General features: G+C 42.1%; 1 protein-coding gene and 2 pseudogenes across 9 annotated transcripts; 2 read left to right on the forward strand and 1 right to left on the reverse strand.

Annotated features, from left to right (window-relative positions):
• Window positions 1–8,246: 8,246 nt before the first annotated feature.
• On the reverse strand, window positions 8,247–20,226 carry LOC105039014 (KH domain-containing protein At5g56140). 9 transcript variants are annotated; one of them, XM_073242540.1, is made up of 7 exons: window positions 19,908–20,221; window positions 18,992–19,077; window positions 16,850–17,001; window positions 15,788–15,928; window positions 15,577–15,693; window positions 8,912–9,055; window positions 8,247–8,807 (listed from the first exon to the last, which is right to left on the reverse strand). In XM_073242540.1, the coding sequence occupies exons 1-7, from the start codon at window positions 20,015–20,017 to the stop codon at window positions 8,658–8,660; spliced, it is 900 nt and encodes a 299-aa protein (XP_073098641.1). In that variant the 5' UTR covers window positions 20,018–20,221; the 3' UTR covers window positions 8,247–8,657. The 9 variants fall into 9 exon arrangements, with proteins under 9 accessions (XP_073098641.1, XP_073098644.1, XP_073098648.1 ...); XM_073242543.1 differs by having other exon boundaries at window positions 15,788–15,907; window positions 19,908–20,220; XM_073242547.1 differs by having other exon boundaries at window positions 15,788–15,889; window positions 19,908–20,219.
• On the forward strand, window positions 10,573–12,129 carry LOC140854779 (uncharacterized; annotated as a pseudogene).
• LOC140854784 (uncharacterized) lies at window positions 12,386–14,279 on the forward strand (annotated as a pseudogene).
• Window positions 20,227–26,918: the final 6,692 nt, after the last annotated feature.

Raw genomic sequence — 26,918 nt, forward strand, 5'->3', positions numbered from 1 at the left:
GCTCAGTCGATTCATCTCTCGGTCGGCTTAGAGATGCCTCCCATTCTTCAAAACCCTGAGGCGGACGAAGGACTTCTCTTAGCCGAATGAGTGTCGGCAAGCCTTTGAAGATTTAAAGAAGTACCTGGCTTCTCCACCCCTGCTTGTAAAGCAAGAGGTCGAAGAAATATTGTACCTTTATTTGGCCACCACCCCAAAGGCGGTTAGTTTGGTACTCGTCTGGGAGAACGAGAGCCGAACTCACTAGCCCGTATATTATACTAGCAAAGTGCTCCACGGGGTGGAACTCGGTATTCAAGGGCAGAGAAGATGATATTTGCCCTGGTCATATTCATGCAACGACTCCGTCCGTATTTTCAAGCACATGCCATCGTGGTCCTCACCGACCAGCCCCTGAGGGCGATCCTCCATCGCCCCGACACATCAGGACAACTGGCGAAATGGATGGTGAAGCTGAGGGAGTTCGACATCCAGTACCGACCGTAACCTACTTTGAAAGCCCAAGTCCTAGCCGACTTTATTGCGGAATGCCCGACAGCCGACCAAATATCGGAAGATAGGAGCTCCAAAGAAGCTACAACCTCTGGACATGACCCCGGGTCAACCTGGGTGTTACACATAGATGGAGCTTTCAATGCCCAAAGGAGCGGGGCTGGGTTCCTGCTCACCAACTCGGAGGGAGTGGTTATCGAGTATGCCCTTCGATTCAACTTCAAAGCTTCCAATAATCAAGCCGAGTATGAAGCACTTCTCACTGGCTTGAGAGTGATGAAGGAGCTCGGGATCGACAGCCTCAAAGTCTTCTCCGACTTCCAACTGATTGTGGGGCAAGTCAAAGGCGAATTCGGAGTGCGGGACCCGACCATGGTGAAATATTTTCAGAAGGTGAGAGATCTCATGGCATACCTCAAGTATTTCAAGATCTCCCACATTCTCAGGTCGGAGAATGCTCGGGCCGACGCACTCTCCAGGCTTGCGACATCTGCTTACGGCACTTTGGGCCGGATACTTATGGAAAGTCTCGAGCAATCGAGCATCAACAGGGCTGAGGAGGTACTACAACTGACGATCGAGCCAAGCTAGATGGATCTGATCATTCAGTATCTGACTGACAGAACTAGCCCCGAAAATCCTGCGGAAGCCAAGCGACTCCGGTGGACGGCCTCCCAGTATGTAATGATGGATGGGAGACTCTACAAAAGGTCGTTCTCCCTTCCCTTGCTACAGTGCCTGGGACCGACGGATACAGACTACGCACTCAAAGAGGTGCATGAAGGGATCTGTGGGAGTCACCTGGGGGCAAATCTTTGGCCTACAAAGTCCTACGGCAAGGTTACTACTAGCCCACCATGAAGAAAGATGCGGCTGACTTGGTTCGGAGGTGTGAGCCATGTCATAAGTACGCCAACTTACAATATCGGTCCGCCAACCAACTGACTTCCATTGTCGCCCCATGGCCCTTCGCCCAATGGGGGATCGACATACTCAGCTCTTTCCCTCCGACGTCTGGCCAAAGAAAGTTTATAATTGTCACAATCGACTACTTCACCAAGTGGGTGGAGGCCGAACCTCTGACACAAATCACCGAGCGTAAGATGGAAGACTTTGTCCAGAAGTCCATCATCTCTAGGTTTGGACTACTGCACACCATCATCACCGACAATGGGCGACAGTTCGACAACAATGATTTCAGATAGTTCTATGCGAGATTTCATATCACGCATAAGCTAACCTCGGTCGGGCATCCACAGTCCAGCGAAAAAATCGAAGCAACCAATCGGACCATTCTGCATGGGTTAAAGACTCGACTGAATGAAGCCAGAGGCCTCTGGATCGAAGAGTTGCACTCTGTCCTGTGGGCATACCGAACGACACCCCGGATCCTGATCGGGGAATCTCCTTTTAATTTGGCCTATGGGATGGAGGCAATGATCCCATTGGAGATCGGGCTACCATCAACTAGAGTTGAGCAATACCGTGAACCGGGCAACTCCGAGTGTCAGAGAGCTGACTTAGACCTCCTATCCGAGCTCCGATGCGAGGCCCAACTCCGTATGGCTTCCTACCGACAAAGAGTGGCTCGATACTACAACACTAAAGTTAGGCCAAAGTCTTTCAGGCCTGGAGATCTGGTTTTAAAGAAGGCAAAAGTCTCGAAGCCTCAGGATCAAGGGAAACGGTCTCCAAACTGGAAAGGACCCTACAAGATTGCAGACACCTGCAGGTCGGACACCTACCGACTTGAAATCCTGGAAGGGACGGCCATTCCCCGAACTTGAAATGCCGACAACCTAAAATTATATTATCAATAAATTCTGTATGCCCTTGCTCGGAATACAACTCAATTTCAAAACTCCAGAGTCTACAAAGTTTGGCTCTCCGTCGAGGGTCGACCCTCGCCAGAAGTACAAGCCTCGACGTCCTAACTTGGGCCCCACATCTCGTTGGGAATCTACGACTCGATCGCCGACTCTACATCGAGTCTATGACTCTACGCCGAATCTACGTCTCGATTGCCGACTCTACGCCAAGTCTACGACTCGATCGCCGAATCTACGTCTCGATCGTCGAATCTATGGCTCGATCACCGATGATACATGATTCTTACGAGAACCGTTCTGTCTACACTAACAGAAGGCCAGTGCTGGCAATGAAACCTCTCTAAGTTGAAGCCGCGCTCCTTCCGCAGTCGACTCTCGAGCAATGCAGCTGGCTAACTTGCCAACTTAGCTTTGACTAAGAAGGGCAAAATGCCAGGATAACCGCAGTCGTGCTCGCGACATGCCGACTTGGCTACGACCGATCGAAGAATATTCGGCTTGCCACCGTTTATCATACGCCATGACGTACCCGCCCGATCAAGGTCTGGGCAACAGGTATTCGACTTGCGATACACCGACTTGATCACGATCGATCGAAGGATATTCAGCTTGCCATCATTTATCATACGTCCCGACGTGCACGCCCGACCAAGAGTCGGACAATGGATATTCGACTCTTCATCGTTATCCTATCTGAATACGTCGGACACTACTTGACTATCAGACTCTACGGAATGATCGTGTCAACAAGCTACGTTCGGTGATTGGCCAACACTCGGCCTAACGTACACGCCCAATCAAGGTTCGGGCGGCGGACACTCGACCTACAATTGGTATGGCTCTCGACCATCGGATCCTACGCTATCTGTATGACGGTCAGGATGCCGGCTTGTGATCGGGGCTTGAACGGCCTTTGGCAGGGTGCGCGCTACTGACTACTTTGATCGGCTACGCTGGATCCTACCGAACGTCCTAACGAGGTATGACCTATACTCTCACGGATGGCTCGGCAAATCAAACACTTTGAACCGCACGTGGAAAAAAGTTTGAAAAATCTTTGATTTTGATAAGTTGAAATGACTTATAAAATTGGGCCGAAGCCCGATTACAAAATTGGGACGAAGCCCGATTATAAATATCATAGACAAAATAGAAATAAAAGAATACAAAGATAATGGAGCAGATACTCCGACTATTCGTCGGAGTCGACTTCTTGCACCGGGTAGAGTTCGGGAGCAACCGGCATGCTCGCTCGGGTCAGAAAGGGACCGGAGGTTGGAGCCGCCTCACCTTCGACAACTTATCCCGTCAGTAGTGGGTCGGCCTCCTCCTTTGCGGCTTGGTCCTCTGACCCTGGAGGGACGATGCCGCTCAGGTCGAGCTCCGGGTGCAGACTTTGAATCATGTCCCGGGCATCCTCGTACCCCACCCGATAAAAGGCAAAGCCGCTCTCAAGAAGCTCCTCCTGATACTCGTCTGAGCCACAGAAGTCCTCCACCATCCGACTCAGTGCCTCCTTGGCCAACTCTGCCTCCGCTTTTGCTATGTCGGCGTCGGCTTGGGCGAAGGACAAGTTCTCCTCGGCCTTAGCCAGGTTCTCCAGGCTAATCCGAAGCTGTTCGCGCTCGGCCTCGAGCTCCCTGATGCAGCCATCCCGCTCATGCCGCAGTCAGTGAACGGAGTGGGTCTTGCACTGGATCTGCTCACGAGCCGACTGAAGTTCGGCCTCCGAGATGGCTAGGCCGTTGGTGAGTCGGGAGATCTCCTCCTAGAGCCTAGCCTCACGGTCGACCAACAACTTTAGCTGGTCCACCAGCGTCGCCTTCTCCACTTCGACGGTTTCGGCCCGATTCTTCCAGGCCGTCCGGACGTCGCCGAACCTCCGGTACCCGGCCTCCAGCTCGGACATGGTGTAGATTAGCTGCAAATAGAAGGCCGATCGTCAGAAAAATGAAGTGATAAAAATAACAATGAAGGGGAAAGGAAAAGAAGAAGAGCTCACCTGGATCATGGTCGGATAAAAGGCAGAAAAAATGTCGGACACCGGCCGACCCTTCAGGAGCTCCCGATCGGTCGGGAGAATGGTCGCCTAACACAATCTCCTAGCCAAATTGTGGTTGGCCAGGACCGACGATCCTTCGGGAACCTGAACGTCGGATGATGCGGTGCGGCCCGTCGACCTTGTGTCGTCCGTCGGCGCCATCAGTGCCTTCCCCCGATCAGTCGCCCAGGCCCGGAGGTTGGAGAGAGACGGGAAGCTCGAGTTCGACTGGGTCCCTCCCGAGGGCACGACGGGGGCCGCCGCAGGTCGCTCGAGCTCACGTGCTTCGACCCGAACCTCTTCCATGGGTGGGGTAGCCGACACTCCTTCGGCTGCCCCCTCAGTCGCCCCTTCCTCAGACGGTGCCTTGGGTGGCATCGCCGACGCCGACAGGGCGATGACCGGCTCGTAGCCCGATGCATGTTCGGTGTCGGACTGCGCTGCCACCGTCATAATATCGGTCGGCGACGATATCTGAGGCCTCTCAGGAGGCCGCAAAGGTCCGACCCCGGGCGCCGATCTCTTCCTCGCCGCATGTTGCCGAATATCGGTATTTGTCAGTCTCACTCTCGACGACATGTCTGTAATTTCAACAAAGGATCAGCACAAGTCCAAAGACGGATACAAAAAAGACAAAAAATGATCGACAGACTGAACTGTACCTAAATAGAGAATCGAACTCAGGCCGGCGTCATACAGAGCTTGCTCGGTGACGAGCTCCCTCTGCTTCTGCACCGACACATCCTTTAGTCGGTGAAAGTCCTCTCGGTCTCCAACCTCCACCCGACTATTTTCGTTTGGTTGAGTCCGAGAGTCGTCCCAACGGGAAGGGAACCCCCAAGATAGCGGAGAAGAAGCAAAGAAAAATTAATTCTTCCACCCGTAGATCGACAATGGAAGACCGGTAATGAACGAAAGACCCTTTCGGAGATTGAAGAACCACCACCCTCAGGCTTTCGGATGGGGTCGGAGGACGAAGAATGCCTAGAAGAGATAAATGCGAAGAAAGGTTGGCAAAAGCTGACACAACAAAGTAAAACTGATTATTAACCGGACTGAGTTCGGCGTCAGTTGAGCCGGGCAAAGCCCGTAATAATCCAAGACGTTCCGGATAAACTCCAGAATCGGGAAGCGAAGACCTACCCGAAGGTCCTCGACATAAAAGGCCACCTGGCCTGGAGGCGGGTTGTTAACCCGACCCTCAGCCCCAGGGGCAAAGAGTTCAAACTGCTCCTGGATACCGTACTGCTCCCTGAGCCGTTCGACGTTCTGCCCCGAAAGTGAAGAAGCCTTCACCTCCGGGGTCGACCAAAAATTGTCGGTCGGGTTTCCCGACTGACTTCCTCGAGGAGAGGTTCTAGCCATAATGCTAGCCCCAAAAAGGAGAACAAAATGAAAAATGACAAAGGAAAAAGGATGCAAGCAGACAGGAACGAAAAAAAAACTTTGAGAAGAGCTTTCAAAAGAAGAGGACGGAAGCAACTACCTGGAACTGGGGGACAATTCGACAAGGCCTCAGCGCCAGGAAGAGATTTGCAGCAAAATGTGAAGTTTTGGATGTAAGTGGCCGCATATATATAAAGCCCTTCAATGGTCGAGATGAAAGCGCGTCGAACGAGGATTTTTCGGATGCCGACATGTGGCAGCGCCTGGGCCCTTCCTCGGTCTGACGGTTCGATGCACCTACCCCAGATCGAGCCACGTCGCCTCCATCCGCATGAGCGATTTTGGCCCAATAGCACCCTGACACGTGGCGGAAAAACCGCATCTCGGAATTCATTAACCGATGGCGGTTCGTGTTCCCAAGGAGACGGCGGTTCGCATTTTCAAGAAGACGGCGGTTCACATTCCCAAGGAGACGGCGGTTCGCGTTCCCAATGGGACGTCCGACACCGGATCGTTCGTTGGTACGGTCGTCAGAGTCGGAGCATGACGTGATGGAAAACCACTCCTTTCGTTCGAAGCCGTCGCCCACATGAAAACGCTGGCCAACACGACATCCGACTCAGGAGTGGGGGGGCAACTGTTGGGATATACCGACCGACCCCTGTACGCCGACTTACCCTCGGACCGGTCCGACCGACGTCCGACTCTGCCGATCGGACCGACGGACGACTCCGATGAACGATCGGATCGATGGACGACTCTGACAGACGACTCCGACGGATGACTCTAATGACGACTCCGACAATGACCGCCAACAATGGCTGCCGACAATATCCGACCGAAGGTATGTCGGTCGAACAAACCCATACTATTCCCAACCGGCCGAGCGGCCGAGCCCAAATCACTAGCTCACTGTCGGAGGTGGCAGCCGACGTCCGACTTCCGCAAGGCAGCAGATCAGCCGACGGTGTCTCCGAATCATCACCCGACGTCCCGGCAGCCGAATACCGACATATAGTCGGCCAACCCACCCAAACGCCGTACGACCGCTGTGGACAGTTGTCCTGTCAAGGACATGCGATATGGTCATCCTGGGGTATTGTCCTGCGAAGGACATGGATTAATCCCGGTGATTTGACAGCCCCCGGCGATTTGACAACCCCCCAGTTGTCTGCACCATTAATGACGGGACCATACCGCATTCTACTATAAAATGGGGTAAGACAACAGTCTTGATAAGTTTGGAGCAAACTTTCTTGAGCTCTCTAAAGCGCCTCTAAGCTCTTGAGCTCTCTCTCTCTCGCTGAGCCTCTGATTTTTTACTGTTGCCTAGTCTCCTCTCTGACTTGACCGTCGGAGAGTTCCCGTCGGAGGTATCTCCGATCAAGGAGGACTTTTCTTGCAGGTGCGCGACACCGACGATCGGGTGACGGGGGGATTGGTCGTAACAATTCTATAGTTTAATCAAAGGATTATGTATACTACTGCAGATTTCAAATTCCATGAAATCACCACAATTGCCGCAGCAATTCCACACAGCACAGAGTTTCGTTTGTTGTATGACCAATGACAAGCAACTCCGTGACGTATCATGTAAGATTGGATCTTGGTGCTTGGATAAAAGTCGCATGTTGAAATTTGACACACAAGTTTCATGGTTTGGCAATGTCCCTAGAATTTCTTCCTAATGAAGTGTCCCGAATTCGCAAGATGCTGCTGTAGCTTGTCACCGTCATTAAAGCGAAAAGCGTTGTAGGGAAAGCTGCGGAATCCACTGGTGGCACCAATAATTTTTTGGTTGCTTTCTTTGTCTATTGCCATGTCTAGGCTTGTCTGTCTGAATCTTCTGCCGTAAAAGCAGCCAACCAAGTGCTCTTTCTGCCTCAAGCTAGGGGGTCCGGTGACCCCGTCTTGCTCGTCTCGGGATTGCCGTGGAAATGGTCGAACTGATTCTATGGCTTTCATATGCTTGTCTATAAACATTGCTAATCTTTTAGGAAGAATGGTGCCGTTTGCTCTGGTTCCAGCTTGGTCTCTTTTTTTTTTCTCTTCCGGCATCTTGCAAGGGTTTTCGTCCTATTCTTATTCCATTTCCTTTCTACAGTATTTGGATATGATCTTTGGAGGATCTTGCGTGTAAGGTGATGGCAGAACAGGATATGCTGAAAGATCCGGTTAGAGGGAACGTGCACATGATGAGCCCACAAGCAGTTCTGAAAGACCTGGCTCATTCACCCAAGCTGCTTGATTGCCACTTTGAGGAATAGTAGTTGCATTCATCCACCCAAGAATCTTTTTTGAGTAAAATTCTCCCAAGAATCGGAGCCACCGTTTCCGTTCATTCGTTTCTGTTTTCAAGTGTTGTTGATCTTTCTCGATACCAAGCTCTTCCATTAGGATTTCCCAAATGGTTTGAGTTCTTATATTGCTTCTGGTTCCCCAAGATTTTTTAAGCTATATTTGCTCGCGCCAGTTAATTCTTATAATTCCACCTTAAATAGGAAAAACCTGCAAGAAGCATCATCAAGACCTTTGGGAGACTATTGTCTCCCTGATTGTACAAAAAAACCTGACATACATTATTCTATACACACCGCATACCTGTTACAAAACTGCATAGGCACAAGCGCATATTACAATAACAAGGTGGATATATACATTGTCCCCAACTTGCAATGGCACGCAAGGGAAACTTCACAAAACCAAAAATGGCTTACTTACAGCATTATATCAGCAAACACACTCCATAGCAGAAAACACGGACAGAAATTTACGACTGGCCTTGGAAGCAGTGACCCAATGGTATGCAGAGGCATATGCTGGAATGGCAACCTCCAAATACAGAACTAGCTGCCCAGGCAGACAATACGGCCACACAAAGAGAGAGCCTATCAAACAACAACCTTATTCTACCCCCTTGTCTTGGCTCTTTTCATACTAAGGTTATTGCGGAAGGGGGACACCGAAGCAGACATGTGTGACCCTTCCTCACGGAGAGTGCCATTGAGCAATGCAAGCTCTCGCAGCTGCTGCTTCTTGAAGAAATCCTGTGATTCATCCTATATAAAAATAGAGAGAGAGAGAGAGATGAATACAAAGACCAATTGGTAACCACCTAGAAAGTCAAAAAGCCTGGAATCTGAATGAGGGGAAAATGGAATACCACGGGCTTGAGCAGATCTTCAAGGATCTCACGAGCTTGCATAAGACGAGCATCAACAATTTCAATTGGCAGCTCTGCCTCTACCAATACATGAAGGGGCTCATTTAAATGTTCATACCCTGGTTTTCCTCTCATCATCTCCTCCTACCAGAAACAGCAAAAGCAACATCAGTGAATGTTGGCTTCCTCAGAATATAAGTTTGAAAAAAATGTCTCTTTGTAGTAAAAGGTCTCATTTACATAGAAGTTTAATTCATGTGCATGTGTCATTCAAGAGTAGCAAGTGCTGCATGATTATATTTTGGATGCACCATTGTGCTATAGCATCTTTCTGGCCAGAGGTAGAAGGTGAGGGAAGAATGATGAATGAGAAGGCAATAAGCCAAATTCTTCGAGCTCATATTCTCGAAATTCCAGATATCAGAAATTCTCTCTGATACGGAATGCCACATTAGGGATTACCAGATCGGATTGGGGATTTGAGTTCCCTTTATGACCACATTACTTGCTCAGTCGTAATGGTGAGCAACAACTTTTCTTTTACTTCTCACTTGGCGTTGGAACCAATTATACTCCAAAGCAGGGTTCGCCGTACCGGGCCGAACCGCCCGGTTCGGGGCGTATCGAGCTGGACCGGTGCTCAAACGGTCCGGTTCGGATCTTTTTTCCGAGAAACACCCCGAACCGATACCGAACCGAGCGGTTCGATCCGGTTCGCTTCCATACCGTCCAAAACCAGACGGTATGGTCCGGTTCGGTCCGGTTCACCCCATGTGCCAAAAGTGACGGGGGGGTCGGAGATCACATGTATAAAGGAACCTGTTACCCTGCTTTGGAGTTTTCTGAAATGTCTCAGAGAACTCCCGAGAGTCCGAAGGTCTCAACGAAACCGTTGAGACCTCCGAAAAATTAGAAAAAAAGAAAATAAACTCCGTCAAATTGCAGGAGTGGTTCGAGGAGAGGCTGATCTTTGGTCGGAGGTAAGATAATATGTTATTTTCTTAGTAAATATTTTTTTTTAATTTTTATTGTTAAAAATAGGATAAGAATGAGAAAAAATGAAAATAAGAGAAAATCATGCCAAAATCTTGTGATTTTGGGATGATTTAATTATATGTGATAGATATTTTGAAGATCTACACGATGACACCAAAATTGTTAATTTTCGTTAATTATATATTTTTTAAATATTTTTAAATATTTATTTATTTAAAAATTAAAAAAAAATAAATTTTAGAAAAAAATCAGAGTTTGGAAATCATGTTTAGAATGATTCAAACTACTTAAATCTAATTTCTAATTTTTTTTCAAATATTTAAAATTAAAAAATTATTTTTTTAATTATTTAAATTTAAAATTTTAATTATAAAATAAAAAATATATAAAAATAGTGTTATATTTTAGTTAATTTAAAAATATTATTTGAAGCATATAACATATTTATTTTGAATTTATAAGTTTTAAAATAATTATTAAAATTATTTTAAAATTATATATAATTATTTTAATTATCGTTAAACTATCGTGTTTTGTTATACTTGCATATATTTATAAGAAAAAAATTTAGAGCATTACGTTCGTTCGCTTTAATTAATCAGCTATTTTATAATATATATTTATTTATATAAAAATTATTAAAAAAATAAAAAATCAATGTTAGTTTTGAAATTGAAAATAATGTTTAGAATGATTCAAAACAATTGAAATATTTGAATCTAACTTAATATTTTTTTGAAATTTTTTTTGTAAATATTTAAATAGTAAAAAATATTATCAAATAAAAAATATATGTAATTAGTGTTATATTACAGGTAATTCGAAATAATTAGTATTTTGTTATATCTGCAGAAATGAATAAGAAGAAAGATCAAGAGCGTGACATCGGTTGGGATCATGGCGAGATGCTCTCGGCTCGGCATCATTGGAGATGCAAATGGTGCAACACAGAGTTCAAGGGAGGAGGAGTGACTAGGTTGAAGCAGCATCTAACTGGTGGTTATCCTGATGTGTCAATGTGTCGGAAATGTCCGCAAGAGGTCCGACAATTGATGAAAAAGTACTTTGCTGATTCGAAAGCAGCGAAGGAAAAGGCAAAGCAAAAAAAGACCGAAGTAGACCGTCGAGCTGCAGAGCCACCTTATCACTCTAGAGAGTTAAAGGAGGCTTCTGCTCCAGATGATGAGGAGGCATAGATTGAGGCTGCCATTCATGCGAGCTTGGCAGATCAGTACCAGCAGGAGGAGATGGCCCGGTACAGAGACCGATTCAGACCATCATGCTACGAATCAAGATCTGGATCAGTGATTGGTAGGGAAGAATTCGAGTTCAGGAAGACTACTTCAGTCAGAGAGCCTGGTGGTAGAGGGAGCAGACGCAGCATGTCTTCTTTGTTGGGAGCTTTTGGCAGTAGGAGGAGGTCCTCCAAAAATATTCCAGCAGGAGCCAGCATTCAAAATTTGGATCCACATGCTTTGCCCAGCAAGGATTTAAAGCAACAGAGAATTGACAGTATGCTGAAAAAAGATAAGAAGAAGGATATGTGGCGAGCTATTGGATCATGATTTCATTTCAGTTATATTCCAGCAAATGCAGCAGCCAATCCTTACTACCGATCTGCTATTTCAGCCATAGAGGCTGCCGGCCAGGATGTAGATCCTCCAGGACCTAAGGACATCTATGGTCAGCTTCTTGACAGCAATAAGGAGGATCTGCAGAGATGGATTGCTTCTTACAAAAATAAATGGCCTACATATGGTCTGACAGTGATGTGTGATGGTTGGACAGGTCCTACTAGACGGAGCATCATTAATTTTTTGACATACTGTGATGGAAAAATATTTTTTTACAAATCAATCGATGCTTCAGATAAGATGCACGATGCCATATATATCCTTGGTCTGATGGAGGAGGTGATTGATTCAGTGGGTGAGCAGCATGTCGTGCAGGCCATCACAGATAACGAACCACAATATAAGGCTGCCGAAGAGTTGCTGATGGAGCAGCGACCGCAGATATACTGGACCCCATGTGCTGCACATTGCATTGATCTTATATTGATGGATATCGGAAAGATTCGCAAGGTGCAGCAGGTAGTGGAGATTGCCCAGACCATTACTAGATTCATCTACAACCACACATGGGTTCTTTCATTGATGCGGACGTATACTGGGGGAAGATCTTACGATCGGGTATCACACGGTTTGCTACCAACTACATAGCACTTGATAGTCTTCTTCAGAAGAAAACAGTCCTACGTCAGATGTTTGTCAGTGCCAAATGGCAGGAGAGCAGATATGCGAGGGCCGGCACTGATGAAAGTCATGTGGAGAACTTGGTGACGAGTCAGTCATTTTGGCAGCGGGCTGAGAAGATAGTGAAGGCTATCAAGCCTTTATATGAGGTGCTTCGCGTCATGAACATCGAGAAATACCCCCAGATGGGCTTCCTATATTACATGATGGAGAGGACAAAGAAACAGATCAGTAAGAATGATCCCAAGCATGCTCAAGAATTCATTAACATTATTGAGCGCCGTTGGAACTATCAGATGGGCAGAGATTTGCATCTAGCTGGTAAGTTTGGATTCAAGAATGTTTTAAAATATTTTTTCGAAGTATGAAAATAAAATTGTGCTTAATCAGTCTTGAAAGTTATCTGCAGCTTATTACTTGAATCCGAGATTTCAGTATACTATTCCGGGGATAGATATGGATAGCGAGCTTCTTGCTGCTCTTCGCAATGTCATATATAAGATGGTGCCCGATCTAGAAATCGCGTCGTTGTGTCTGCAAGAGGTTGCTAATTTAAAACAGATGTAATTATTCAACTGAATTCGATCTGATATATTTATAAATAATAAATATATTTTATTTCAGACGAAACAGTTTAGAGAGGGATCAGACAGTTTTGGAGTCCCATCAGCTGTCGTAAACAAAAAGCAGATGAATCCAGGTAAATTACATATCAATAATGAGCAATGTAGATTGATATGTAATTTTGCTTAATAATATCATCGAATTTGATATATAATTTTGCTTTTGTAGCTGAATGGTGGATTCATTTTGGAACGTCAGCAGAAAATTTGAGACATATGGCTGTCCGTATTCTTTCTCAGACGGTCTCTGCTAGTGGCTGTGAGCGTAATTGGTCCACTTTCGCCCTTATCCACAGCAAATAGAGAAATCATCTGACACAAAAACACCTCGACGATCTTGTATATATTCACTACAATCTGAGGTTGAGGCTAAAATGTATTCAGGAGGAAGTTCAGTTGAAGTACATTGATCCGACGCTGGATGATTATACCGACGAGGATGACGATTCGATCATCGGATGGCTTGCAGGTCAGCAGCAGGAGCCAAAGCTTGATGAGCCAGGATCCCCTCCACGACCAGCCAGTGTGGTGGCAAGGGAGATCAAGGTGGATCCAGAGCAATAGACAGAAAAAAATATTCCACATAGGATTCCAGCTGATCAGCCAGTCTGAGGGGACACAAGGGACTCATTCATCACATGACTCGTTATCCGATACATCTTCCCAGAGATTCGAGCAAAAGATGTATAGACGTTCCTTCCGGCAGCCAGCAAGAAGGCATCCATCCTCCCAATCACAGGAAACTCAGTCACAGAGGGGCACAAGGGGAGAAAGGAAAAGACAGTTGCACGTGCACCACTCTCGAGAGTACATGAGCGATTTGGTTCAGATACGGACACCAGGGAGAGTGATGATGATACTGGTAGTAGTAGCCATGGATCTGATGATCAGGGAGGAACTGGAGGACAGGAGACCACCGTTTATGAGACACAGCCACAGGATGATATTCGATTCACCGGTGAGTCTCAGTCTACGCATGTCACACAGGATAGGGATCATGGTGGACTAGTCGGTAGAGATCGTGGGGAGCCGATTTCATATAGATGACGGGCTCCTAGAAGTCGTCCAGCACATGATGCAGCTGCGGACGATCTTGCACGTGGAGTAGGGTCCATGGATGTATCTGGATCATCCTCGCATTATGGATCCTATTATCCACAGCCACCTTATGATCCATATGCATATGGTGCATCCGAGGCATCATCTTCTAGTGGTTACTACCCTATGCAGCCTGAAGTAGCTCCAGGATCAGATTTTGCTACTGGCATATTTGGATGGACTCCTCCACAACCGTACCCTCATCTCGAGGATACTTCTCAGAGTCAGAATTTTAATGAGAGGTCTGAGATGTCTTACAATCCAGAGAGGATGCCTTATGGGATGAATATTCGAGAGTATGGTGCAGCTTAGCTAGAGGATTGGACTGATGTCTCTTCAGACTATGTTGATGATCCAGATATCTACAAGCATCACAGACATTCGACAAAAAATTAAATACAGAGTACATCTTAAGGTTCGTATATCAGTTATTGTGCTTCGTACTTAAATATTTAGATATATTTTAATGCGTATTTTATATATTTTTTCTTTAGTTTTAAGATGACATAGTTGAAATATAATGTAAATAAATATATGTTTGAAATTTTGGATCAAGAGTCTTTGTACTGCAACCTAACTCCAAATTAAACCCAAATATGTCAATAATATGCAATATAATACCATATTGAGGTTGTATTTATCAATTATTAACTTTAAAAATCAAAAAAAAAATTGAAAATAAAAAAAAAATTGTGTATCGATACCGGACCGGTACGCCCAGACATATCGTGTATCAGTACGGTACGGTACCAGTACCATACCGTACCGGTCCGGCACCGGTACGCCGTCCGGTACCGGTACAGCAAACCTTGCTCCAAAGTATAAACAAAGATTTGCTCATGTTAAACTTCTTTCATCCAAGACAAGATTTGGCCATAAATAAAGTTGTCCACCAACCCTTTTATGCCTTGCTGCATTTATTAGGATAAGCTGTCAACCCGCTCATCCATAGCATTGGAGAAATACAAAAATCAGCATTCATCCTCATGATGTCTTTCATCATTCCATATATAATCCCCTGAAATTGCCATGACTCTTTTGTCTTCTTCACCTATTTTTTTGGGTGAAACATCCAAAAAATTAATAATACTTGTCTAGTAGAATGCATAGTTAATACCTTATCTTCCTAGAAATGTCCAAGGAAATCTCGCTCATAGACCATTATATCACCAACCTATGCAGAAATGACCAGGTTTTCACAGAGCACTCCTTTCAGTTTGCCTTTTTTAATAACCTTCCTAATGGTAAACCAGCAAATTAAGACACTTCATTCTTAACAAAATAAAGTATCACATAGCAAGACCATATTGTCTTTTAAGTATGAAAGTCAACCATTAAGTTCTCCATACAACAAAAAGATGAACATCATAAGATTGGCATAGGTCACAGCATTTTCGGAAGAACTCGTGCAAAATTTCCTTTATTTTGAATAACCTATTGTTTTCCAAATTATGTCAATGGACTTGCTTTTCAGCCTAGCAGTATGTCATCCATATATCTAGTATACAAGTTAATGCAAACATCAGAATGTGCTATCCTGTAGTATCCATGTCAAATTTCTGACTATGCACTTGCAATTCCATGTAATAAATGTTCCATATCATCTAGCATTTACTAGTGCTGCAAAAGTGGATAGGTGTACATATGTATGCATTCATGCATACACAAAAAGCGAATATCAGAAAATTGATACCCGAGCCGGATCTTTGATGCTACCCTGTCCTCTTATCAGAACATGACATTCAGTACTTGCCTCTACGCGCTTAAGAGAGTACCCTCTAGGACCAAGGAGACGCCCAACAAAGTTAAACTACACAAACAATGAAGCAAAATATTCATGAGAAAATGCTTTCTGACTTAACAATAAAGTGTGGCCAAACCAAAGCAAAAAGAATGTAACTTACAGTTGGGTATTTGTCCACAGGTATATCTACCCTGATGGTTTTCTTGACAATGAGATTTGACGAACTACCTTGAGATCCAAGCCAACTATGTGCTGATGAAGGCTGCAATAATCCCAACCTCTGCATGTTACACCTAGTGTTCTGATTAAGTAAAAAAGAGGTACAGTATATATACGATAAAATGATTCTGGAAGATGAATGAAAAATATCAGAAACAGTTTCTTTGAGGTTGAATGAGCAGGTAAAATATCTAAACAAAATAATAGCCAATATGGTTAATAGGATAATTGGTTTTCTGTAAACTAAATGCAAAAGAATCACATTCAAATGATACATCAACATGGTCCAACAGAAAGCAAAACTCATGTTCTGTCAAGGTTTTTGCACACTACAAACAAGCAGAGGCTTTAGCTCTCCTACAGAAACTTCATTTATTTTGTGCATCTAATACAATATACAGATAACCACAATCTCATTTCGCATTATGCAACTGACATTCAGAACAAATAATATTTCCCAGACGTCCAAAAGAGTTGCAGAAACAAACTGTTTGTAACTGGGTTCACCTTATGAGTTCATGAAAAATCAAACTAAGATGCACCAAGAGTAGCTGGAAATAGTTACTGAAAAACAGAATTAAAAACAACAGAAAGATTAAACTTTAAATTATTCATCCAAAAAAATACATCCCCTAGTGAGAGACAAGTAAAATATATATCAGGAATGCATAAAGGTTTACAATTTCCTCATTTGACAATTTTTATTTTGGAAAGGCATTATTGCATGATGATAAGATTTGAGGTAGGTTATACCTGTCCCAATTTGTAATGTTACTGCTGATGTGTCAGTTACAGTAATGACAGACATATACATTAGAATAAGCACAACTTCACTACAGAACTAAGAATTAGGTTAAGAATACTGGGACCCATGAAGCCTTATATGTCAAGAATGCAAACAGTTCAAGTTGAAGTTAATTCAAGTTAGCATGAAATCTTAAAAACGCCACCGTGAGCAGTAAAATTAGATGCAAAGAGTTAAGTTAATGGTTAGTATCCATACTTCTGATCGAAATGCTGATGCCCACCCATTCATATCAGCTGCTCCTCCATTAGAAAATAATCCTCCAGTGGTCAGAGGGCTACCATGTTCAAGCCCACTTTGATCTAAAAGAGATGCATTCCCCAACAGTGTGGTAACACGCAAAATTTCTGCTTCAAAATGCCAATTTCAAGCATAAGATGTACCAGTTAGCATCAGTTAAGAAATTTGTCAGCAGCAACTACAGAGTCATTGGTTAACAGAATGGGTTAGTTTAAGATTGGTAATCACATCAGCATAAATACCCATTAATAACTTGAGGTCAAACCTAGAGGATCCTCAAATATTTAGAGCATAGAAAAACCACCGATATGATAGATAAATAGCTACATGTTTACCCATCCTATATGCATGCCCAAGAAGGGCAACAGTGGAGCACCTACGTTCCTTGGAAGTTCAGAATAGAAACTAATGATAATCATGGAAATCAAGTTAATCTATCAAAAACATCTTTATTAAAATATTAGCCCAATCACATATTGCAGCACCTACTTGTATACACAAGATTCAGAAAAATACCTTATTTCAGTAACATAGAGAGCAGGGTTTTAGAATATGAATGATAACAAAAACTCCATCATAAAACATTGAAGAAGCAAGGTCAAATTTGGATATAAAATGTACGGAAGGAGCAAAAATTAGATGACTTGTAATTCACAATGACTGAACAAACAGAAATATGAGAAAATTGATAGGTGAAATTTGAATTTTTATATATAATGAAAATATAGGAGTTGTGAAAACAATCACAGTAAACAAAGAAAAATATTCTCAAACACATTGTGAGGTTTTTACTCTGAGAGAGACGTGGGGAGAGAAGGAAGGGGGGAGGGAAGGAGGGAGCAAAAAATATAGTAATAAAAAATCAGGGCTGAATGCATCTCCTGAAAAAGTGGAAGAGGAAAGAAGATAAAGGGAAAAAATCCAGAAATAAGTCTCCTCATCATCCCAACAGCAGTCTTCTTTCTAGACCACAAACTTATAACTTGAGATCCTTCACAATCACCATACACATAAAATCTAGAAAGTATTCATATGTTGTTTCCTTCAGATATCCTATCAAATAGCATGCATGATGAACTTAAGGCACCCTGTGACCAGTCATGGGAAAAGGCAAAGATTGTGATAGGGATGAAAGATAAACATCTTGGAGCAAGGGCCAAGGTATTCACACAATCTTTATCTGTAGAAAGCATAGACTATATATTGGTTAGGGAATAGAGGAAAGAATGAACATCATCCTCCACACATAAAATGAAACAATTTACTGCACTTACTCTCCCTTGGTAAAATAAATTTTATGAGGATTTTACTTTAAAAGACATCCACACATATGCTTGAACATCAATGAGAACTTTGGGGCTCTAGACTAACTTATATCAGTTGTGCTATTGCCACACCAAAAAGACCATAGAAGGATTCAGGGTTCTTTTTACCTCCAGCATGAAAAAGGTTGTTGCTGTAGCACAAAAGTTACAATATCAAATTAAACTATCAAGATAATCCGAAAAACATACCTTCATGATTTTTTGTTGCAGTTATAATAAACATGAAAGCCATTAAAGCTTGACTGATTAGGTACAAGCACTTCTGACCTTGGGTGCATCTTGATCACTCCATAAGCACACATTAATGCAGATAGGAATATAATTTCTACATTAATTATGATGTTGGGTTGCGGCGATTCCTTGGGAGCAATAAAATATAGTTACCATGTCTTGACCTTGTAGATGAAAATAAGATAAATCTCGAGGTAACCCTATATCTCATCTAAAACAACCAAAAGCAAGAAACTTCCCTTAAAATATTCAATCTTTTAACAATCAGAAGCAATACCACAGTAAACTGGTTACCCCAGAATCAGAAGCAATAAAATAAAAACAAAAAAAGAGGAATATTGGGGGACAACTCAAAGTCCATACACAATGAGAATTAGCCAAAGAGTCCACTTATAGAGCACATAAAATGGAGCACCAAAAAAAAAAAAAGTACATTCAATATGGTTGCAATAATTATTATGCCAAAAACATAAAAATCATGCATCTTGGCTCACTGCATACATAATGATAAACACTGGGATACCAGTTTGGTTCTGAAGCTCACCCTGGTTCAGCAGCCGATAACTGTGTGGAAGCACAGGCATAAAAGGGCTCAGCTTGTGACGCTCTGCCAGCAACTCTGATAGATACCTGCAAAATTAATTTGCCTTTACTATATTAGCATATCTGAAACTCAAAGACAGTTATATGATCTCCATAAAATCACAAATGACAGTCCAGACATTTCCAATTACCCACACTAAATATTAAAACACTGATACGGGTGAAAGCCATCAAAGTTTCAATTGGAAAGTAGCAGATCTTGTGCCAAAAAAGATATCAAAAGAATAACAAGAATGTTGCTCAAGAGATATGAAAACAGGTACTGATGAAAGCCATCAAAAGAATAACAAGATATAAAAAGATATGAAAACTTTCAATCGGAAATCAGCAGATCTTATGCCAAAATGATATCGAAGAATAACAAGAATGTGCAAAAAGATACTCATATGAACTTCTTCAAAACCTTAAAGAAAAATGCCAGAAGCTCCAAACCAAACATTCGAAGCACTGAAAAGAGCAGAATCTTGTCCATAAACTCTTGGACTAGGAGAGATACAGGGACATCTAAAGATCTCAACTTCGACAAAGAATTTTGACCATAATCTGTAATCCCACATGCCAAAAGAAACAGAAGAGCATCTAAATATCAAATATGGACAAAGCACTAAACCATCAACAGAAAAAAATAACATATCCAATCCACAAGCATCTCGTCGCCCCAAAAATGAAGAAGAAGAAGAACAAGCCGCGGGTCCATAAAAAAAACAACAAACAAGAAAATGAGCGCAGATCGGAGAATCCAGATTGACCCCCAAGTAAAGGTTAGAAAATTAGGAAGATCCAAGACTAAAGTGCGACAAAGCCACTCTTTTTTCCAAATTCATAGATGCAGATTTCGAGAGGGGAAGGAGCCGTACTTCTCCTGCTCAACGATGGCGTTGGTGGCGGAGCGGATGCCGCAGAGGTGAGGAGAGTGGGGGGCGGCGGAGGGAGAAGGAGAGTAGGCCATGAATCCGCCGGAAGCCATGGTTCCGGCGAGGTTGGCGTCAGGTTCCGGCCAGGTTCGGGTCGCCGGAGGGGAGAATTCCGGCGAGATCTCGATGCCCCAAGAGCTCCCAGGGTTGGCTGGTGGAGACAAGGAGGAAAAGAGAGATTAAGAGATAGAGAGAGCGACCTGTAAATAAGGGAAGTAAGATGGAGCGTGAGAAGCGAGGGGAAACAGTGACAGGCCATTAACACTCTACTACAGGTAAGAAAGAAGGAAATAATAAAAGCCTGTTAAACGGCTGTAAGTAGTGAGACAGCCAAGAAAAGGGCCTCTGAGCGGTGCGGGGTGGGGTCAGAAACCTCGCCCCCTAGGTAAACAAAAATCATATAGGACGGCGCTGGTGGAGGGATTTTCTAATTTATTATATTTTTTAATATTAATTTTAAAAAATAAATTGAAAAGTTAAAAAAAATTAACTAATCAAATTATTAACCTCATAATTAAAAAAAAATATTGTATTCACTTTAATTCCAACCAAAAGCACATGATTTTTATCATTATGTACTACGTGATCGTATGGTACATATTACATAAATTAATTATTAAATAAATTATTATATATATTTAAATAAATAAATATAAAATTTTAAAATATAAAATTTATTAATATATAATATATTATCAGATAATATATATTTAATAAATTAATTATCGAACAATCCAATACATTTTAAAATAAATTAATATATAATTTTTAAAATATTATGTTCATTAATACATACTGTAGAATGATACATACTAATCGATTTTTTGATATATATTATAAGTTTTTTTATATATATTTAGTAGTGGTCCAATATATATCTATAGATAAAATATATATATTAAAAATTATGTATTGATTTAACTGAAGATATGTGTTAGGTCATTACTATATATGTATTAAAAAAATTTACAGTATGCATCAAAAAATTATAAATATGTACCATCATATCATGCAGTGTATATTGATAAACATAATATTCTAAAAATTATATATTAATTTATTTTGAGATTGTGTATTGAGTTATTAAATAACTAATTTATTAAGTGTATATTACTTGATTATGTACTATTTATTTATGAACTCTATATTTTGAAAATTATGTATTAATTTATCTAAAAATATACTTTGGATCGTTGTTAGGTATGTATCAAAGAAATCCATAGTATGTATTAGAAAATTGATTACTATGTATCACTATATCATATAATATATGCTAATGAATATGATATTTTGAAAATCATATATCAATTTACATTAAAATATGTATTGGACTACTAAATAACTAATTTAATAAATATATATTATTTGATTATATATTGTATATTAATGAATTTTATATTTTAAAAATTATGTATTATTTTTTTTTGAAGACATGTGTTGACTTACGTAATAATTAATTTGCTTAGTGTATATTGTTTAACCATATAATATGTATCGATAAAAAATATATTATTAAAATAAAAAAAATATTTTTATATTTTTAATTGTGAGTTTAATGACTCCATTAAGAGAAAGATATTTTGATTTTTAAGTTTTTTTTTTAATTGATATTAAAAAAATATAAAATAAAAATCTATCCCATGCGACATTCTACGGTACCTGTCACATATGATTTTTGTTCGATTTAGATCCTCTGGCTAGTGGATAGGGGTGTGTAGAGATTAAATCAGATCGATTAAACTTGACTCAAACCCAAAATAATTTAAATTAATTTTTATAAAATCAAAACCAAAATCAAACCAATCAGCTCAAATATATTTTTTGGGTAGGATCAGTCAGAATATATATATTTATATATGTACATATGAACCAAATTGCAGTAGGTCAGAACAGTTTGGATTGATTATCTGAAATTGAGATGCAATCCTGACACGTGACAGTCATGTACATTTTTATCAGGATTAGTATTCTATTTCATCCGCCTTGGGCCAAATTTTGTTTGCAGCTAGTTTTTTCTTATTTGGGCCACGGCCCCCCTGTATACCTAAAAATAAAAGAAAAGCGTTGGGGTGCTTGTATGTTAGAGTAATTTAACAAAAGATTTACCTGTTAAGATTTTTTTTTCTTAAAAAATAATAGTAACAAATATGCTGCCTGGAAGGTGCCCATTAACAAAACCGAGAAGTCTATTCATTACTTTGTTACATCTTGGGACTCAAATTTAAATCATGTCTCTTCCAAAGTTTTAGAGGGTTATGGATTCTGGGAAACTGCGAAGGACTGCCTCATTTTGCATGGTATGTTGCTTATAGACCCTTTCTACAACGAAAAGAAATCATACTTTGTTTCAAAGTATTAATAATCGTAGTTTAAAATGTTTGTTGGTACTCTTAAGATGAGGTAATTGGAATGTTCTACTATAGCATCTATTTATTTAACTGCTTTATTTCCATCTTTCCTGAGGACCTTTGGTAAATGAGACATGTCATTGTACAGCTTAACAGGAGACTTCCTCAAGGGTCAGGTCTCCTTGAGGGTCAGTAGCCTAACCTATCTTTCTTTCTATTTATAGTTGCTTGATTTCTTATTGTTTCTAGATTTAGTTCTAGTTTGATAGTTTATCATATAATTTTAAGATTTGATGCTTTCTCTAGTGCATTATTTTTCCTTCTTTTCCCAGACTATAGAGGACATTTTCATAAATTCAACAATAATAAAAGTAATAAAGGTGAAAGAATAATAATTTTCAAAGTAATTACTCATTAACTTCTCTTCAAACCGACTTACAGTTTTGGAAAAGTCTATAGTATATAAATGGACGGTGATTGACGCACACGGAGCCCACCCCTTCTTTTTTTTTTTTTTTTTTATTATTCCTTCCTCTCCCATGCATGATCTAATTATCGCACGCAGCGATTAGGTGATTATGTGATATTTATCTAAACTGTTCAAATATCGCTAGAACTTATCCATTTTTATTTTTATTTCAATACACGTGCATAAACACGCGCAGCGATGTGACGAACGATGACAGCCCGATTCCATGGTCGACAAATCTATTACTCTTTTGATTGTTGGAAAGCTATGGTAGAGAATGACAAATCTTGTACCGCAGAAAAGGGAGGGAGGGATGATTCAATGGGATACACGTACTCAAAATAATGACTATCAAAAGTGATGACATGACAATACAAAACACAATGAGATACATTTATATTAGAGGTGGCAATTAGATTAGGTGATAGATCAAAAACTACCGATCCAAATCCAATTTGTTTACTAAAGAGATCAAAATTTCAAATTCAAATCTGATCATTTTATTAAATAGGTAATCTAGCTAGTTCAATATATAACAAGTTGAAATAAGTTAACATGGGCTAAAAAGTTAAGCATTGCCATCCCTAATTTACATATAATATTCCTCGCAAAGACCAAACTACCATTCTAAAAGTATGGTGGTAGTTGTAGCATTTACAGTCACAAACCTGAGGTTGTTGGGATGTTGATTTCCTATTAACTTTAATTTATAACTAATGAATCCAACTGCTACATAGGGCCCTCACACAATGATATGGTGGTGCATGTTCCCCCTTGGTGCTCATTGCCCTCTCTGATTGAATGTCTTGAAAATATTCCCGTGGATGTGCCTGCCCAAGTGAATTTAAAGTAACATGCAGGGGCTTATGTTAATGGCTCAATTTTTTACACAGAACCCACTTCTTAACCTCATAATGTGTCCTTCGTTCATGAAAGCTAGTCCAAGTCTGCAGGCCACTCCTCATGAGTTGTTATGCCAGTATTCATGAAACATTCATCTAAGACCAAGTATTTAACACAAGTGCAAAAGAATGTATCGCTCAAAGCTTTCATACTTTTGTTGAAAACAACTAGATTTGGATTTCTTGATATTAAAGGTAAGTACTCCTCCCACTCTTTTTATATTAAAAATCTTTATGTTATATATGTATATGTTCATTATGAAGAACATAATTAATTATTCACCCCATGTGCAAGTGTTACATGGATTTTGAAATTATCATAGTAAAAAAGAACTTTTAACTTAAATTTAACTGTTATGCATGAAATCTTAATTAATATAGATTGTCCAAGACGTAAATTAGAGTGTCTGAATAAATTTTGAGCTTTGTTTACCCATTTGTTATCGATGCTCCATCATAGATGAGGCATATGACCTTGTTGATGCCAGTCATATGCTAGAAATCTAGCAATACTAATACTCGCTATAGACTAAATATGCGGCAATATCAATTCTTGTTATGGCTGTAAACATAGTAATATTAATGCCTGGCCACTAAATAGAAATGTAGCAATATTGATATTCTAACATAGGCTGAAAATAGGATCATGGCTTGGTCTAAAGATGGAGATAGTTTACAATCTTTTGTTATAGATCGGATTATTGTATTGCTGGAGGATTGTACCTAAAATTGAAATAACAGATAATTCTCATAATTAAAATTATGAAAATTGGATGAAAATGATAAAAGAACAATATTGTTATATTTGAATATTTATGGAAGCATTTAGTTAATTATATATATGGCATGGATATTTTGTGATAGTATATTTTTATTTTTCTTATATCTCTATCATGATATACATTCATATTATATATGATGGGATATTTATTGAGCCATCGAGCTCACATCCAGAGCTATTTGGGATTAGCAGAACTGAATTAATTCTAATAGAATTTTTAGGTTTATTTTATATTTTCAAAATCTTGTAACCAGGATGATTTAGTTTAGTAGTAGTATTTTTGGACATGGATTTTGATGATGGAGATTGTTACCTTAACTCAATGGTTGGAATATTATATTTATGTTTGAGGACTTTGTAATTTTAATTCAAAATCATATTTTATTCTAATGTTTAAAAATGGTGCAATCATTGAGATTGGAGGCCTTATATATTCCATGGAGTCATTTGGTGGAATATAGGGCCACTTCATATGCCTGAATTGCGCCATAGATTTGGGGCGTGACACTGGGTAATTAAGTCTCTCACAACTATGCAATGCTGATGGCACTAACCAACTAAGCAAAAAAGTTTGCCTCATTACAATAATTCCCTTCCCAGTTCAACCATAGTAAATTTAATCACATAACTGATGATCATTGCTCCTGTATGGAATACACTTCCAAGTTCCACGGCACCTCCAATCTGACTCTTTTCTGGTGCTCAATGATGATTTGGTCATTATTTAAACAATCATTGGACGAAGACCCCATGCATGCACATCCATCCGAGAACGACATGCACCCTTTCTAATGCTTGCCAACTGATCCAACAATGGACTTGTTGTGGTCAATCCCCTCGTCGCCTGATCGTCGGGAACGAGCGCCTGCAAAAAAAAAAGTCCGCACAGACCGGAGGTGGCTCCGGCGGGGACCCTCCGACGGTCAAGTCAGAGAGGTAACTGGACAACAGTGAAATGAAGACAGAGAGCGCAATCGAAAGAGAGAATGAGAGAGTTAGAGGGAGCAAGCCGGTTATTTTTCAGACCCCCTGCACTGTTGCCTTCCCTGATATATATATAGTGGAGCGTGGTATGGCGCCGTCATTAATGACGCGGACAATTGAGGAATTGTCAACTCACTGTAGACTGTCAGAGTCACCGTGAAAGTGTCACATCGCCGTGGGGCTGTCAAATCACTAGGGTTGACAATGCCCTAGGCGGGATAATGCCCTTAGGTGGCAGTGCCGCATGTTGCTGTCAGGGCTGATAGTCTCTGGCGGCTGTACGGCGATCGGAGGAGTCGACCGACCCTAGGTCGGTGGCCATTTGTGTGGCGTCGGGCGAAGATTCGGGCCCCTCTGATAATCAGTCGGGCATGTTGCGAGAGTCGGCCATCGGACTCTCTGGTTCTGTCGGTCGGGAGAGTGGGAAAGGTCTGCCCGACCGACATATCCTCAGTCGGTAAAGGGCCATTAATTGGGCGGTGATGGGGTCCGGTCGGTCGGTCCGTCGGTCGATCGGTCGGTCGGTCGGTCGGGCGGGCGGGCGGTCGATCGGTCGGTCGGTCGGTCGAGCGGGTATGTCCGACCATGAGCCGTCGTGAGCGAGAATGGTCGGTATCCCCCAACAGTTGCCCCCCTCAACTCTTGAGTCGGACGGTGCGCTGGCCGATGCCTCCGTTCGGGCAGCAACGCCGGGCGAAAAAGAGTGGATTCGTCGTGTGCCACAACCCGACCGTACCGCGAGTCGATACAATGTCAGGTGTCTCACGAATGTCGAGCGATTCGCTGACGTCAGACGTTACGTCGGTGTCAGACGTCCCGTCTTGTCGGCGTCAGATGTTACGTCGGGCGGTCGAGTGCCGAACGATTTGGTGTCAGGCAATCGGGTGCCGGACGATTTGCGTCAGGCGATCGGGTGCCCGGCGCCTTTTGGGGAACGCGAATCGCTGCCCAGCGCCGATTCTGGGAGCGCGGGGCGCTGCCAAGCGTCCCATCGGGAACGCGAATCGCCGCGGGCGATTAAATCCGGAACCACGGTCCTCTTGCCACGTGTCGGAGGTGGTTGGGGCCGGCATCCTCCGTATTAAATGAGGGCGGTGCGGCTTTCCCGGGATGGGCGCGCCGGACCATCGGGTTAAATGGAGGGCCCGGACGCCGCCACGTGTCGCCCATCCGGGGGACCTCGGTCGGCACGGGGTCATCTTGGCCATTGAACGACCCTATATATATAGGGCCGCCTGCGCTCGAAGCCCCACCCTGAACAATTTGCTGCAGAGACTCTGTCCGAGTGGTTCCTCCGTCGGCGCCGGCAGTTGCCTCCCCTTCCAGTCTCCTGGGGTTCGTGATCCTTCCCTTCTTTCTTCTTCTTCTTCTTCTCCGGCCTCGCCTTTCCCTCGGTTCTGGTGCGATGGCCGGAAATCCATCTCGGGGGGCTCGGTCGGGAAATCCGACCGATGACCCTCGATCGACTCC

This window comes from Elaeis guineensis, chromosome 1, assembly GCF_000442705.2.
Source record: "Elaeis guineensis isolate ETL-2024a chromosome 1, EG11, whole genome shotgun sequence".
Classification (NCBI taxonomy): domain Eukaryota; kingdom Viridiplantae; phylum Streptophyta; class Magnoliopsida; order Arecales; family Arecaceae; genus Elaeis; species Elaeis guineensis.

Coding starts and splice junctions, on each gene's coding strand:
- LOC105039014 (XM_073242540.1), bottom strand. CDS start 20,017: ATGGCTTCCGGCGGATTCATGGCCTACTCTCCTTCTCCCTCCGCCGCC. Junction 19,078..19,907: donor GCCATCGTTGAGCAGGAGAA/GTACGGCTCCTT, acceptor TTAATTTTGCAG/GTATCTATCAGAGTTGCTGG. Junction 8,808..8,911: donor AAGATCTGCTCAAGCCCGTG/GTATTCCATTTT, acceptor ATTTTTATATAG/GATGAATCACAGGATTTCTT.